We start from the raw sequence: 16996 nt of genomic DNA on the forward strand, positions 1-16996 counted from the left end.
GCAAAATGAGATAAGAAACAAACCAAACCAAACCAAAACAAACCAGAAGGAAACTCATTTGCTGAAGTATGAGTTGCATACCTCTTCTTCTAAACGCTCAGAAACTGTCTTCTTGCCAGATAAGAAAGAACCTTTTCCCTTGTCTTCATCGACCTTTCAATAGAAACTAATGTAATCAGAAAATGTTTTAGACTTTAATGCACAAATTATATGATAGCTGATAATTTGATACAACAAAATTGCATGTTGGCCATTCTTCACACCTCAACATGCATGTGCAACTAAAAAGCATGGAACAAGACCTCAAGTTAACAAGGCAGAATGAAACCTTGTTAGGGGGGATGATATAAGAAACCCGATATGATACTGGGTGCTTTTCTGGATTTTTATTCTCCCCAGTTGATAGTTTTCCATATGATATTGCTCCCACTAGTACAGATCCTGGTGGAGAATGCTGCAAAAGATACCACAAATGTTATTATAATCCCAGTGTCAGCATCTAAACAAAAAATCAGGAGAAAAACATACCTTGGGAAGCTTATCTTTAGGTGGTGGACCCAGATAAATTGCCTCTTTTATACTACCAGTAAACAAAAGTCAGCATGAAACAGAAAGATGAGATTAAAATTCAGGAACTACTCACCCAGACACATACCCTGGAACTAATGATGACGATTTAAAAGTGCTATTTCCAATCAAAGGACCGTCAGGTTGAGAGAAAAAGCATAAACGAATGGCATCCTGGAAAGAAATGTAGTTACATAAATAATTAAAGGGAAGGGTAAAGAGTGAAACACCTGACAGATCTGAGATTAAATAGTACTCCCTCTGTTTCATTATATTTGTCGTTTTAGGGGAAAATTTTGTTTCATATTACATGTCATTTCAGACATTCAAAGCAACATTTAATAACATTTTTCCCCTTTTACCCTTAGAGAAATATTCTCTAACTGTTATAAAACCAACAATATTATATGATAGTGAATGTTCAGCTTTAATGGGACAACAAGAGCATAAAGTTGGAGTAACAAAGATGAGAATGTTGAGATGAATGTGCAGACATACACGTAAAGACAAAATCCAAAACCAGTGCGTACAAGAAGAAGCAAGTGTCACACCTATTGAAGGAAAAATGATAGAAAATCCTTTGAAGTAGTTTGGACATGTATAAAGAAGATCACAAGCGGCACTTATGAAGAGAATGGAATAGATAACTTTGAGCCCTATCAAAAAGGATAGAGAGAGGCCAAAGAGAACACTTTTGGAAGTGGTTGATCGAGACCTCTTAATTAACAATATTTTTAAAATCTTAATAAATGATATAACATAATGACGTCGTATAATCCATACAGCCGACCCCACTTAGTGGGATAAGGCTTGTCGTCGTCGTCGTCGTCGTTGTACCCTTAGAGAAATATTCTATTACTCCCAGCATGGTTTGAGAGGAATTGAAGTACTAAAATAAATTAGGGGCAAATTTGGTAAAATACGTCATAGTTTTTCAAATTCATTGTATTTCTTAATATGTGCGCAATTACTTTAAACAGCAAATATAATAAAACAGAGGGAGTAATAGTTAACAAAACTTAGTATTCATGATAAGGATAAAAAATATAAAAGTGATTTCCCCATCTATGATCCAACTTCAAAACTGTAAATAAGATTCAACTTCTGTAGGTGAACTGCTCAGGACAGCAGCAGCACTGTACTGAATGAGGTTGTGTAAAAAAAGTGCCAATTTTTTTTGTCACAATTACTTCAAATTTTTCAAAAAACGTAAAATACAAATAAATAACCAAGTTGAAAGGAAATTTCTGCTAGACTAAGCAATAAGAGCTACAGATTTAAGTTAGAAGTGAAGAGTTAGAGTAATGACCACAAATTAGGTTACACATGTTTCTTCTTTTCTTTTTTGAGATGGGTGGGGGTTTTAAAAAAGATTTAGGAGGCAGATGGGGTGTTTTAGCTCCAAGGGGGCGCCACAATTTGTAGATGTCTATGAACAAACTAAAGCCAAAGGCAGCATGTTGATCAAACCACAGTGGCCCCATCAAGGAGACTTTCGAAATTAGCCTTGTCAAGTACCTAATGCAATCAACATAATTTCAATAGTAGCTTGAGCCATAGTTCTTCAGTATTCTTATTCTGAACTTAACCACCATACTCAGCTTCTTACTTTTCCAAATAACCAAGCTACCTCTGTCAAATTATCAATCTCCTGATATTGATCATCTATCTGTTAGACAGATAAATGTGTTTATTTTCACATCAAATTTTGAATAATGGATACTGATGAGCTTGCCATAACTAACCTGTTGAATGAATAAGGGAGAAAGGGCTGCAATAGTGGGTGTTAATCCAACCAAAGCAAACAAGACAATAGTCTATCCTAGAAATAGGAAAAGATGGCAGAAAATGATATTGCACATGGAGATAACTGGGACTGATTTTTAGGAGGTGGTCTGGCAGAGAGAAGTTTTATTAGGGACCCTTGAATTGAGGGAAGTAGTATCATTCTGGCGAAGACAATCTGGGATAGATTCTGGCCTCTAAAGCTTACACTATAATTAGTTTTCTGCATTGTTTTTCTTTTACTGCTCCGGTTTTACTCCTGTTCTTATGAATTTATACTTTATATTTCAGTACAATCCCTTCTTCCTGGTTCCACATATTGGTAGAATTAATTCCCCAGTTATCTTGGCTTGAATAATACAAAGCAGTGTTCTATCAGATATTCTTTCCTTGGCTAAGCACCCCTAGCCCCAGGAACTTATCATCATTTTGTGTTTCTCCTCTTTGCAATTATTTAGCTTTTAGAGAAACAAAATGTGAGAAAATTTACTAGGTTACAAATAATACCCCGTGTCTCTTCTGTGTCAGATTCCCATGCAGTTCAACTACAAAGACTTCCAGTAAGAATTTAAAAGGAGGATAAACAAATACTTGTAGCCCCTTAATAGTAAAATGTGCTTGTATTCGCAATATCAAATAAATTCCCTTTAATCCACTTATCTACAATCAAATAATGCCACCAAGTCTGAAATCATGGGTGGTAGTTGAACAACTCTACATACCTTGTCTTCCAAATTTCTCTCAATGAACAACACCGACTGCTTCATCTTTTCCAGAACCTGGACATTGTCATGCCTGAAACAAAAATCAATAGGAGGTTGAACTAAGTCTAAAACTTGCAAAAGTTTAGAAATACTCGCAATCTGAGCTCCACCTTTCTTATAGCAGGGTTAAGTAACTAAAACAAGCATTGTTGTCCTCAAAACAGCACCAGGTCAATAGACTCAATGCATGTTTACAATCATTACTTATGAATTTATAACAATAGCAAAATTTCCCTTGCCTAGTAAAGAGCAAGCTCCACAAGAAACAAAGTCATGTGCATCCATCAAGGATACATGCACAGAAAGTGTCCTGTACCTCAAATATAACTGTAGATTGTATTCTCCCTTGGGAAGTTTTGTTGAATCTGGGTAGGCATCACCGCTTGAATATATACGCTACAGTCAAAACATAGGAAAAGCAAAATAAGGAGATAAAAATATGTGAAGAAAATAAGGAATTGCCCAAAAGAATGTCAAAAACTACAGAATAACCGGGGACCATAAACTAGGAGAAAAAACCCCTGGCACTGCATCTATCCATTGGTAACCAGAGGAGACCCCAGAAATATAAGATTTCAGTTTGGTATATCAACATTTGGAAAATTTTGAATTCCTATATTTGCAACGAAATTGTAAGATACAGGATCTTAAATTTGCATATATTTCATACTCAAATGTCGTATATAGACAGGTTCTAAGATACTTTGATTTTAAATTTCCACATTCGAAATGTATCCATAAACAAAAGGTACGTGGTAGAGTATAACTGGCAAAGTAAAGAATTTGAAAATAAGAGCACCAGCTCCCCCAGTACATGTGATTGAGAAACAGAAATCCCCAATCCTCCAATCCTTTAAGAAAAAAATATACAGATATTAATTACCTTGTTTGAGTCAGAAATCATATAAAATTGAGACTCAAATTTAGTATCATATATCCGATTATTTAGTAGTGCTATTTGAGGTTTTACTTCAGCTCCATCATCCAATTTGATCTTGTAGCTACAAAAAAAAAAAATACTGAGAATAAGCCATCTAAAAAAGCACAAACAAATCAAGTAAATAGTGGAATTTGTAGCAACTAACGTTAAGATCAGAGCAAGTATCTGCTTTCCAGAAGGAAGCCTATCACGGTCTGCTGAAAGTGCAGTAATTTTTGCCTCCACTGGTCGATATGGAACCCTTAACTGCATTTTCAAACTTGTATAAGGTCAATAGCCATTACAGTAAGCATAACAGGAAAACACAAGGTAAAGGAAGAAAACTTCCAAAAAATAATACACTTGAATCAGATCATTAGAAAACACAAGAAGCTTCACCTTATTTAGAATTGCCACAGGTGCAAGTTTCTCAGAAGCCAGTAGTGCTTCAGCTTCAATTCTTACGGGTGCTTCACTTCCATCAAGTAATATTTCCTCTTGATTAACTCTTACACCGTGAAACATGACCTGAAATTGCATATAATTCAACAAGCAGTATCTTTAACAAAGAGCAAGAGAACATGTAAATATATAATATCCCTGTTTTCATAATTCTTTTTTTAATTAATATTGGGCCTTCGTGAATAATTAGATTCATATTCGTTGCAAAAACAGGGTTGAAAGAAATATAATGTGCTTTTCTCATCATACAATGCAGTATTAGCTGCAATTAGAATCCTCATCTACAGTTTATCCACAGACAACAAGACACCCCTAGGATACAGGCATTCCGCTCTAGCCATACCTTCCAAATTAATGCATAGAGCACACATTGCCACCAAGTTACTACATCCTTCATGCATTTTTTTTTTTTTTTGGTTAGTAGGGCATACAAGTTTTGTAAATTGTATATCAAAATGCTCAGAATCCCTTTGGCATTAATTGTCGCACACATAATAAGAAGATACTTGTCATCAAACAAGTTAAAGTAATAGAGGAACTGAGATCCACCAAATATCAACCATTAAAGAGCAAGGAACAATGACTTCGTAATTCAAAAACCAGGATACAGTCTATTTCATGAACAGAAATCATCCAAAATTATGAGAGGAGTGAGAAAGTCATACAAATATGAATTCTATTACCTCAAAATCCACACTGGTAGTTTCATGACTTCCTATGCCACTTGACCAAAACTGAGAAATGACAAGTTCTAATGTCTGACCACCTACTACCTTAAAGACAAAGCTCTTGGAAGCAGGAGAAGAAAATGTTGCCACACTCTCCCATTTCAGAGGTCTTTGCAATGGGCATATCTGAAGACAGAAAGCACGTTAATAACTGTCCACAAAATCTAAAACAGTTCAAGCTACATGCTATACCTGAACAGTGTCCACAAAAAATCTTCGAGCTGTATCAAAACCTGATGCTTTCATAGTTGCTCCAACCCAAGATGCGCCATGTGGGACTTCTATATATCTTCTTTCTATGTGGCCTAATGAAGCAATAATTTATGAAAGAAATATTGGTTAGCCTTGCTTTTTCAATTTAAGACAGGAAACTGGAACCACGAAAGCAAATGAAACATAATTAAGACGCTAAAATTGTCAAGAAAAGAAGTTTGGTATTAAAGATAAGAAAAGGCTCATAAGCAAAGCTCAAATGGTATGCTCAGGAAGCATTCAAATCTACACCACGGTAAGCCACCAGCAGAAATAACACAGATTATTTTGACAGATCCCCACCTGGCTGGAATAACATTTTTGAAAATACAACTTGTGGAGGCTGGTTTGTTACAGCCTTGGGTTTGGTTATGGTTACTGGAATTCTAAAAAGTGGACCACGCCATGGTGCTTTGCAGTCAATGCCATAGACCTCATAATAGTGCAGACCAGCACTCAGATTAGTAGGATCAACGAATGTGCTGAAAGTTGGAAGAAAACCGCATGTAAATCATTCATGAAACAATAACTGTCAATTAGGCTTGTAAATGTCAGCAACACAGTTTAAGATGAACATAATGATATGGCAATCAGGAAGACATATTCAATTAATGTAGGAAGATGCAGGGTTTTACTTCCTTACTAAAGCGAATGCAGCCACCAGCACCTCTAGAAGTTCAAATGTTGTAACAAAGTTGTTAGTGTACTGAGTGCTTCCATTCAGTTAATGAACTATGCGGATTAAGAAGCTTCGGCTTAACAAATATTACTGACATGTTTTGTGATTTCTTTACAGGTAATCCAACAGGCAATGGATTTTATTTTATGAAATATAATGCAGAGAAAGGTCAAAGAATATTCAATATATTAACTAAGATACAGAGAAAGCTAAATAAGAGTTAGGGCAAAATATAGTGCCACGTCAGAATAAATTTTGCTATATAAGCATGATTCTACCAAGGAACGCCCACAAGTATTATTTGAGACAGGTCAGGACTAAAGCAACCATCCATAAGAGGGTCCCCATCCTTTCAATAAGGAATTTACAGCAAACTTGTAAATTATTCAGTCTGATATCGTAGAAAGAGAGGAAGAGAGAAACAGGAGAGAAAAGGCCAGCAAATAGAAGAGATAGGAGACGAGAGAGAAAAGAGAGAAAGGAAGCAAAGAATAGAGAGGAACTGAATTATATTTCTGAGATTTTCAATTTAGCATAGCAATGACTCACATTTAGGATCCCTTTATGTAGGCTCCTATACTAGTTATTCTAGTGAATCCTAACTACTAACTTCCTAACGAACTAAAACTATTCATTCTTTATTTCCCTATTCTTTACATATCATAGTCCCTCTAAAGCATCCATGCAAATAAATTATGCCTAGTTTCAGCTACCAGAAAAATAAACTAGTGTCCTAAGCCTCAAGACAAGAATCATGGATCTATAATATGGAATTTGAGAGAAGAAGTATTCCTTTTTGATACAATACTGAGAAAAAGTGAGGGTGGCACCTATTGAGGAAAAAATGGTAGAAAATCGGTTGAGATGGTTTGGGCATGTACAAAGAAGACCAAGGGAGGCACCAGTGAGAAGAATGAAATATATAACTTTGAGTCCGATTGAGAGGTAGAGGAAGGCCTAAGAGAACACTCTTGGAAGTTATTGAACGCGATCTCTTAATTAATAATATTCCTAAAAGCTTGATAAATGATAGAGCACAATGGCGTCTTGCAATCCATGTAGCCGACCCCACCTAGTGGGATAAAGGCTTCTTGTTGTTGTTGTTGTTGTACTGAGATACATACTGACTATATATACAACAGGGGCAATAAATACTAATAATAAACAATAAATACTGATAAAGAAGACAATATTTACACTAAATATTAAATATTCTCACACTCCCCCTCAAGCTGGATCATAGATGCTAATCATGTCCAACTTGCTTATGGAATTCTCAAACACAGGTCTAAGTAACCCTTTAGTCCAAACATCAGCTGATTACAACATTGTAGGCAAATACATCAGACATAGAATTGCTTCTTCCACTTTTTCTTTGATAAAAGTGTCAGTCTATCTCTACATGTTTAGACCTGTCATGTCACACTAGATTTAAGGCCATACTTATAGAAGCCTTATTATCACAATAAAGCTTCAATGGTAAGCTTGCTCCAGCCTAGATGTTATTCAAGACTCGTCTCAACCACAATTCCTTATTTATTCCTTGGGCCAAAGCTCTCATTTCAGATTCAGCACTACTTTTTGAAACAACTCTTTGCTTCTAACTTTCCCATGTAACTAAATTTCCCTGCACATACGAACAATAGCTAGAGGTTAATCTTTAATCTTCATAGGTCCCACCCTAACTTGCATTGGTGTAAACTTCAATGAATCTTTGCTCATGCTTTCTGAAGAATAGCCCTCTACCAGGAGTATATAGACTACATCCATATGATTCTTCATTGGGCAGCTCATATACTAACTAGCTATACTGACAGTAAATGCTATATCTAGCCTCATATGAAAAAGACATACCAATGTCTAACAAGTTCCTAATATCTCTTCTTGTTAGCTACTTCTTCCTTTTCTTCGGTTTCCTTCTCCTCTTCTTCACCTTCCTCATCTGAGTTTTCTTCCTCCTCAAGATCTTTCCCTTTTTCCTTCTTTTTTCTAGGCTTCTTCAATTTTTTGACCTTAATAGGGGTTTCAACAGGTCTGCAACCCAACATATATGTCTCCTTCAGAAGGTCAAGTATATATTTTTTTTCTAAGAAACAAAAATTCCTTTTTATAACCTAGCAACTTCCATCCTAAGAAAATATTTTAGCTTCCTAAGATCTTTGACTTCAAACTCCTTGACAAAGGCAGCCTTCACTCTTTCTATCTCCTCAAGATGATCTCTGATGAGTATTATGTCATTGACATAGACAATAAGAAAACATTTCTTGCTTCCCTCAATTTTAACAAACATTGTATGGTCTGACAAGGCTTGCTTGTAATCCTTGGACTTTAGGACTCTCGAGAACCTATCAAACCAAACTCTTGGTGACTATTTCAAGCCATATAAAAACTTTTTCAATTTATGGACTCGAGTTTTTTTGCCTTTCTCAAACTTGGGAGATAGTTGTACGAACTACTTCGTTCAACTCTCCATTTAGGAAAGCATTTTTTATGTCAAGTTAATGAAAAGGCCTCTCAACATTAGCTACTACAAATAATAAGATTATGATAATGTTCAATTTTGCTACCAAAGCAAATGTTTCTTCGTAGTCCAGACCATATGTCTAGGCAAACCCTCTTGCAACCAAGCATTCTTTCATCTTATTAAGGGTTCCATCAGCCTTGTATTTTAGGGTAAACACCACTTATAACTCACTGTTCTCTTTCCTTTAGGTAACTGAACAAGTTCTCATGTCCCATTCTTTTCTAGGGCCCTCGTTTCTTCCATAATAGCACTCCGCACTTCAGGGACGTTTAGAGCTTTACCCTCACCTTATCAAGATTAGTAACAAAGGCCCGATATTGAGGAGAAAGTGCATTGTATGAAACAAACCTCCCTATCAAATGAAAATTACATGAGCAAGGTTGCTTCCTCAAAGCAAAAAGAAGATCAAGATTAGTAGATTCATTTATTTGCTCTGTGTCATCTAACTTTGGGATTTTACAGTTATCCCCAGTTCTAAGTCTCTATGAGTTTTTGCTTCATGAGATACATTTGGTTCCCACTCTCTTAGTGCTTTAGGTACAAGTTGCTCACTGTCTTTCGATTTCTTTTTCCGAGTGCAAACTGACAATGCTCTCTTTTGTGGTCTTTCTGCATCTCCTCCTGTTTTCCTATGTTCCTCATGTTGTGGCATAGAAGTAGATGCTGGCGTTAGTAAAGTAGAGAAGGTAATGGCTCAGGAGGTGGTGGTAGTACTGGCTTAGCAAGCTTAGTTGGTGCAAACCATGGCCCAAGAAGCACCAATTCTTGGTTAGGTTCTTGTTTCCAAGTTTGAGACTAATTGATGCTCTCCTCTTGAATTAAAGGATTGGGATAGAATGGAGTATTTTTATGAAAGGTGACATCAAAGCTGACAAATGTGTGTTCTAAAATAGGCTCAAAGCTTCTATATCCTTTTTCAGTAGCAAAATAGCCAAGGAATATGCATTTGATAACTTGAGGTTCAAGTTCAATGCTTTGATGGTTATGGAAAAAAGCTGTGCAACCAAACAATACAAAGCAGAAAATTGGTTTCAATATGGGATGTAGATAACAAACTTTTCAATTTGTGGAGAGGAGTTTCAATGGATAAGATTCGACTAAGCACAAGGTTAAGGTGGGTAGCAGTCAAAATAGCATCTCCCTTATAAACTCAAGCACATTACAAGTAAACATGAGTGCTCTAGCAACATCAAGGATGTGGCAATTTTTTCTTTATGCAACCCTATTTTGTTGAGGTGTATAGGCAAAAGAACTCGCATGGACAATACCATGCATTTTGAGGAAGGTACTCAAACATTAGTTAAAGTACTCAATGCCATTATCAATGTGTAAGACTTAGATGGTGGTATTGAACTGGATTTTGATCATGTTGAAGAAATTCATGAACAAGGATGTAACCTCAGACTTGTTTCTTAAAAGATAAATCCAACAGATATGAGCATGGTCATCAATAAAAGAAATGCACCATGTTATTTTAGTACGATAAAGTGTACAAAATGGTCCCCACAAGTCACTATGGATGGTTGAGAGAAGTTTCTTGAGTGTATATTTGGCTCGAGGAAAGGAAGTTCTATAGTGTTTGGCTAGTTCACAAACTTCACGGTGAATTTCTTTAATATTGAGGTTTGGACATAAGGCTGGGAACAACCGTTAAAGATGATGAAAATTAAAGTGACCCATCCTCTTATACCACAACATAAAACCATTAACTTTAAAGGCAGATGCAGAGGTACCAATAATTGGTGAGATACCCACTCGAGTAGCGACTTTGAAATAGTAGTGCTTCTCATACTCTTTAGCACTTCCGATTGTCACTCCAAATTATAGGTCTCGAAACACATAATGGGATGGAAGGAATTTAGCATAACAATTTGAATGCTTGGTCAGTTGACTAACCGAAAGTAAATTGCAATCAAGCTTAAGCGCATGGAGTACAGATTCCAACACTCTAAAGTCTGAGATACAAATACTCCTTTTCCCCACTACAGGTGCTAAGGAGCCATCTGCAATTTTTACTTTAACATCTCCAACATAGGGGCTATATGAAGTGAACAACTGATGACAGCTTGTCATATGATCAGATGCACCCAAGTCGACAATCCACAAGGTTTTATTTCTTGAAGTTGTCACGGCTCGAAGGAAATTACCTCTTAAAGCTGAAAAAGCAAACACTGAATCTAAAAACTGACCGACAATTACAGTATCACCATAGTCAGTATATTCAGATTGGGCATTTCTCATCATGAGCCACATCCACAATATGACAATTACGTTGTAAACCAAATCCACCAGGCCTAAACCCTTCAATGTTTGCACTAAAAATTGCTTTGCCAAGCATGTTGTCTAATTACCATAGGTTTGGGTTGCCCGTTCATACTAGTACCACAAATAGACAACAATCAGCACCCATACAAGAGGCGCCCACATCTGGGAAACGATTACAACAGGTCGACCATGCTCCATCATTGTCGAAAAAGTGATCGCTATTACAGCGGGCATGACATGCACCCTCACGTGCCTGAGAGGGCTTTGTCACAGACATGAAGATCGATGTGTGTGATGCACACATGCTGCCAATGGTGATAGAGCTCTAAGGTTAGAACAATTGAGTCCTAGTCTTCCTCCCCTAGCCAACAATGAGAGCTAGAAGGCTCTATCTTGGTGCATGACAAAACCACGTTACACCTCATGATTTTTGACGGGAAAAAAAATAAAAATAAACAAAACCCTAAACTTAATATGCAAGCTCTGATACCATGTGGAATTTGAGAGAGAACGTATGTCTTATTGATACAATACTAAGATACATACTGACTATATATATAAGAGGGGAAATAAATACTAATAATTACTAGTAATGCCTAATAAATGCTAATAAAGGAGACAATATTTACAATAAATATTAAATATTCCCACATATAATAGTTTAAAACCAAAAGTTTGAGGACATAGAAAGATTGCTTCAAAAAGATTCCAAGGAGCAATTAGTTGATTCATTAGGATTAGCATACAACAGTTTGGCACAACCACTTTGACTTCTCTATACCAGCATGTGCAATGATGCATATACATTCAAGCATCAAAAAAGGTTTTTATCAGTAAATATCTAGGGTATTATTCAATAATCACCAACATAGCATTTGTTCAATGTTGTAAAGAAGGATATCTTGAAGTAAATCCATATGAAGAAAAATACAATAATATCAACAGGAATATATGGCACATAAATGCAAAGGATAAAAGAAAGACATGAGGAAAGCTGACTAACTTGAAGGTGCGCCCATTATGAGTTACCAATAGATAATCAGGAGCCTTCACAACTGTATTGTCAGTAGAATGTAACTCAATGCACTCCTCAAATGGAACTAAATCCTCAAAATTGTTGGCATCTTCATGAAATTTTGGACTGACTTGCACTGTCCACTGTCAATAGAGTACTACCACAAGTTACACAGAGAACTACCAAATGAAAGCATAAAAAATCGTAAAATCAAAATTTAGTTTTAAATGAAAGAATTTTGCAATATCAATACAATTTTTTTTAAGTAGAGACAACCAAATAAGGATCCAGATAAGTTTGAGGTTACAACATAACCCAACAGATTTGTTGAATGCTTTTTGCATGCTAAACTTACAACTAAACTTACAAAAAAAAAAAAGGGATGGCAATCAATGGCTGACTTTGTTAAGATAGTGATAAAAAACAGAACAATGACTAAAGCATGATGAGAAACAAAAATCACAAGATTGCCATGTAAAATTAATATGAATTAGCATATGTAGATTTACATATTTGTTCATGCGTACACTTTATTGCAGATATACATGCGCTATAGCGTGAGCATAGTTTGGATTCTGTTATAACATGTGGCAAGTGTATATTACTTGTGTGATAACAGAACTTATTATATATACACTTGGAATCACTTGTACTGAGCATCCCGATGATTCTCCTCATTTCTAGCTGTCTAAATTGCATTCTCTTGCCTTCATCTTTATTGGTAGGAGCCAATGGGAATGAAAGATAAAAGAAAATGTTGAGAATATAAAATAAATTGCCAATTATTACACTTGTTAACAAAGAAGAATCATCGTAAAAAGTTGTCAAGATTCATAATATACCTCCTTACTTAACTTTTCTACTCAATTGTTGTACGGTGATTTGACTCACTTGTCTAATTATGAAAAGACTAAATGCGTAAATGCTGTCACCTGGCAAGAAAGGTTAACTAGCATTGTTTGTAAATATTTAATTTATAATCATTCTATCCAACTATCTTGAGTTAAAATTTGGATCTTATCATCTTATTTCAGTTTTGCCCTTTCCCATTTTTTGAAGTAAGATCATGTACAAATGGCATTCTTCAAAGTAAAGACCTCATTAAAAGTATACTGTCATCACTAATGCACACCAAAGTTATACTCTAAAAGACCTCACCTCAGTAGGTTGCTGGCAAGCACTAGCCTCCCTCAAGTAGATGCCTCGTGATGACGGATCTGCCATCAGCAAACAGATAACAATTCAATTTTCCCAGTTTCACATAAACAATCTTTGCTTGACGTAAAAGTTTGTAAAAAGCAAGTTACAAGCATATGTAAACATCTTTAATTTAATTTCATTATTTTTTTTCGATCCTTTATTATGCACTTAGTCAGCAACAGCATTACATTATCAACAACACAGGTATAAATGCGCTCATGCACCCAACAGAGGAACTGTGGAAATATTAGACATTCATTGTAAATATTATATTACTACTGTTGTAAATATTCATAGGCTTTATTAGTAGTTATTAATCATTATTAGTCATTATTATTATTTTCTCATCCTAGTAGATAAATACCTAGTTGGATTTCAATATTTTGAATCAATGAGAAATATTTTCACTCAAATTCCACATGCTATCAAAGCCTGTGCATCTAAGGTCTCTGGTTGAGGGCATCTAGGGTTTTTCTAGGTGATGCCTCATCAAATGTGGCCCTTAAAGTATCTCTGGCCATTGCTATTCGTGGTGGTAAAGGGCGTTCTGGATCTCACCGCTGGCTTAGGAAGGTGCGCAAGGGTCCAATTAGCAAAACACCAGAGTTTGACGACGACTGGCAGTGCGTGGCACTCCCACACGCCGATTGAAGATTCTACTTTAGAGAGCTCCAAGTAGCGCATGGGAGCGTGTGAAGGACCAGGTGGCTAGCGACACCTTCCTCTATCATCAGTGTGACATTTCCAGTTTGATTCCAATGTGGCCCAAGTCGAGGCAACTTGTTTTTCATATTCCTCTTCTGTCTACGTGACTACTCGCTGTTTGTGAGGATGTGGTGTTCCCTTTTCCTCAGCTATACAGAAATTCTTATATTCCTCAGCGTAATCTTGTGGGTACTCTTTGATGTTAAACTTACCCAATCCGAGTCTCTACACAAAGCAAACATGGCTAAACGAGGGGCTTTCCTTCAAACTCTAACAATATCATGAAATAAAACAGTGCGGATCGTTGACTCAGGAGCCTCCGACCATAGGACTAATTGTCATGAGTTGTCTAACACTTACACTCCATGTGTTAGGAATATTAAAGTTAAGATTGCAGATAGCTCATTAGCAACTATAGTAGGAAAAGGGAATACTTGAATTTCAGATTCCATAATGTTAGAATCTGTACTACATATACCTAAGCTCGATTGCAATTTACTTTCCATTAGTCAACTAACTAAGCAGTCAAATTGTTATGCTAAGTTTCTTCCATCCCATTGTGTATTTGAAGACCCATCATCTGGAGCCACAATCATAAGTGCTAAGAAGTATAAGGAGCTCTACTATTTCAAAGTCTCCACTCGAGTGGGTAACTCACCGATTGTCAATAACTCTTCACCTATCTCTACAATTAATACCTTTATGTTGTGGCATAAGAGAATGGGTTACCCTAATTTTCATTACCTTAAAACGTTTATTTCCAACCCTCTACCCAAAAGCTAGATATTAATAACATTCAATGTGAAGTGTGTAACTTGCCAAACACCATAGAACTTCCTTTCCTAGAGTCAGATACACACCCACCAAACATTTTACAACCATTCATAGTGACTTATGGGGACCTTCTTGTACTTCCAACTGTACTAAAACAACATGGTTTATTTCCTTCAATGATGACCATACTCAGTCTATTGGGTCTATCTTTCACGAAAGAAGTCTGAGGCTACATCCACATTCATCAATTTCTTCAGCATGATCAAAACCCAATTCAACACCACCATCCAAGTCTTACACATAGATAATGGCACTAAGTATTTTAATCAATCTTTAAGTACTTTCCTCCAAATGCATGGTATTATCCATACTAGTTCTTGTGCCCACATACCACACCAAAATGGGGCTGCTAAAAGAAACAATCGCCATATACTTGACGTTGCTAGAGCACTTATGTTTACTTGCAATGCACCAAAATTTTATTGGAGGGATGCTATTTTGACCGCAACCTACCTAATCACTTGTATGACCAGTCAAATCTTATCCTTTGAAACTCCTCTCCACAAATTGCAAAGTGTTTTTTCAACATCTCATATTGAAACTAATCTTCCACTTCGTGTGTTTGGTTGCACAACATTTGTCCATAACCACTAAAGCACCAAACTTGAACCTCGAGCTATCAAATGCCTTTTCCTTGGCTATTCTGTTACACATAAAGGATACAAATGCTTTGACCCTATCTCAAAACACATATTTGTTAGCCTTAATATCACCTTTCATGAAAATACTCCATTCTATCCCAATCTTTCAATTCAAGGGGAGAACATGGGTCAATCTTAGACTTGGGATCAAGAAACTAACCAAGAACTAGTGCTCTTTGAACCATGGTTTACACCGAGCCATTACCTTCATCTATTCTTCCTGCACCACCATCTCCTCTTATGCAATAACCTGAGGAACACAGGCAGAGGAGGAGATGCTGAAAAACCACAAAAGGGAGAATTGCGTGTTTGCACTCAAAAAAAGAAACCGAAAGATAGTAAGCAACTTGTACCTAAAGCACCAAGAGAGTCAAAACCAGAGGCAACTTCTGAAGCAAAAGCTTATGAAGATTTAGAATTTGGGGCAACTTCTGAAACCCCAAAGATGGATGATACAGAACAAGTAAGTGAATCAACTGATCTTGATCTTCCTATTGCTTTGAGGAAGCAAACTCACTCATGTACTTTCCATCCAATAAAGAGATTTCTTTCATACAATGCACTTTTTCCTCAATATTGTGCCTTTGTTGCTAATTTTGATAAAGTGAAGATACTTGAGACTATACAAGAAGCTCTAAGCATCCCTGAATGGTGAAGTATTGTCATGAAAGAAATAAGGGCCCTAGAAAAGAATGGGACATGGGAACTTGTTCAGCTACCTAAAGGAAAGAGAACAGTGAGTTGTAAGTAGGTGTTCACCCCAAAATACAAGGTTGATGGAACCCTTGACAAGCTGAAAGCACACTTGGCTGCAAGGGGATTCACCCAAACATATGGCCTAGACTATGATGAAACATTTGCTCCAGTGGCAAAATTGAATCCTATCAGAGTCTTGTTATCTGTAGCAGCTAATCTTGAGTGGCCTCTTCACCAACTTGACATCAAAAGTGCTATTCTAAATGGAGAGTTGAAGGAAGAAGTCTATATGACTTTACCTTGTAAGTTTAATAAAGGCGAAGAAAATCAAGTCTGTAGACTGAAAAAATCTATATATGGTTTGAAATAGTCACCAAAAGATTTGGTTTGATAAGTTCTCAAAAGTCTTAAAGTCCGAAGGTTACAAGCAAGCTCTATCGGATCATACAATATTTGTTAAAGTCGAGGAAAGCAAAAAATGTATCCTTATTATCTATATCGATCACATAATACTCATTGGAGATCACCTTAAGGAGATAGAGAGAGTGAAGGCTGGTTTAAAGGAATTTGAAGTTAAGGATCTTGGGAAGCTAAAATACTTTATTGGGATAGAAGTTGCCAAGTCAAAAAGAGGAATCTATGTTCCTCAGAGAAAATATATACTTGACCTCCAGATGGAGACAAGTATGTTGGGCTGTAGACCTATTGAAACACCCATTGAGATGAAAAAACAAAGAAGAAGCTTAAGGTAAATGATGAAGGTGAAGAAAAGGAGGGGGAAGTCAAAGAAAAAGAAGCAACAGCTGACAAAGAGAGATATCAAAAGCTTAATGGAAAAAAGATATATCTCCCTCATACAAGGCCAGATATAGCCTTCATTGTCAATGTAATTAGTCAATATATGAGTTGTCCAATGAAGAGTCATATGGAGGCAGCATATAGAATCTTGAGATATCTGAA

The 16996-nt window shown here is 36.3% G+C and overlaps 1 protein-coding gene across 3 annotated transcripts in view; it reads right to left on the reverse strand.

Annotated features, from left to right (window-relative positions):
- LOC129293444 (tripeptidyl-peptidase 2) overlaps window positions 1-16996 on the reverse strand; it is a 31729-nt gene that overhangs the window by 5953 nt on the left and 8780 nt on the right. For all 3 annotated transcript variants that reach the window (XM_054931424.1, XM_054931423.1, XM_054931425.1), the window contains exons 15-28: window positions 13119-13177; window positions 11949-12103; window positions 5781-5959; window positions 5418-5530; window positions 5181-5351; window positions 4435-4563; window positions 4202-4302; window positions 4000-4117; window positions 3433-3512; window positions 3075-3147; window positions 656-741; window positions 529-580; window positions 329-454; window positions 82-153 (exon numbers count right to left, since the gene is read on the reverse strand). In XM_054931424.1, the coding sequence (XP_054787399.1) occupies window positions 82-153; window positions 329-454; window positions 529-580; window positions 656-741; window positions 3075-3147; window positions 3433-3512; window positions 4000-4117; window positions 4202-4302; window positions 4435-4563; window positions 5181-5351; window positions 5418-5530; window positions 5781-5959; window positions 11949-12103; window positions 13119-13177 (1514 nt within the window). The remainder of the gene's footprint in view (window positions 1-81; window positions 154-328; window positions 455-528; window positions 581-655; window positions 742-3074; window positions 3148-3432; window positions 3513-3999; window positions 4118-4201; window positions 4303-4434; window positions 4564-5180; window positions 5352-5417; window positions 5531-5780; window positions 5960-11948; window positions 12104-13118; window positions 13178-16996) is intronic.

The sequence above is a fragment of the Prosopis cineraria genome, unplaced genomic scaffold, assembly GCF_029017545.1.
Source record: "Prosopis cineraria cultivar Desert tree isolate PC_DT_omini unplaced genomic scaffold, ASM2901754v1 PC14, whole genome shotgun sequence".
Taxonomy (NCBI): Eukaryota; Viridiplantae; Streptophyta; class Magnoliopsida; order Fabales; family Fabaceae; genus Prosopis; species Prosopis cineraria.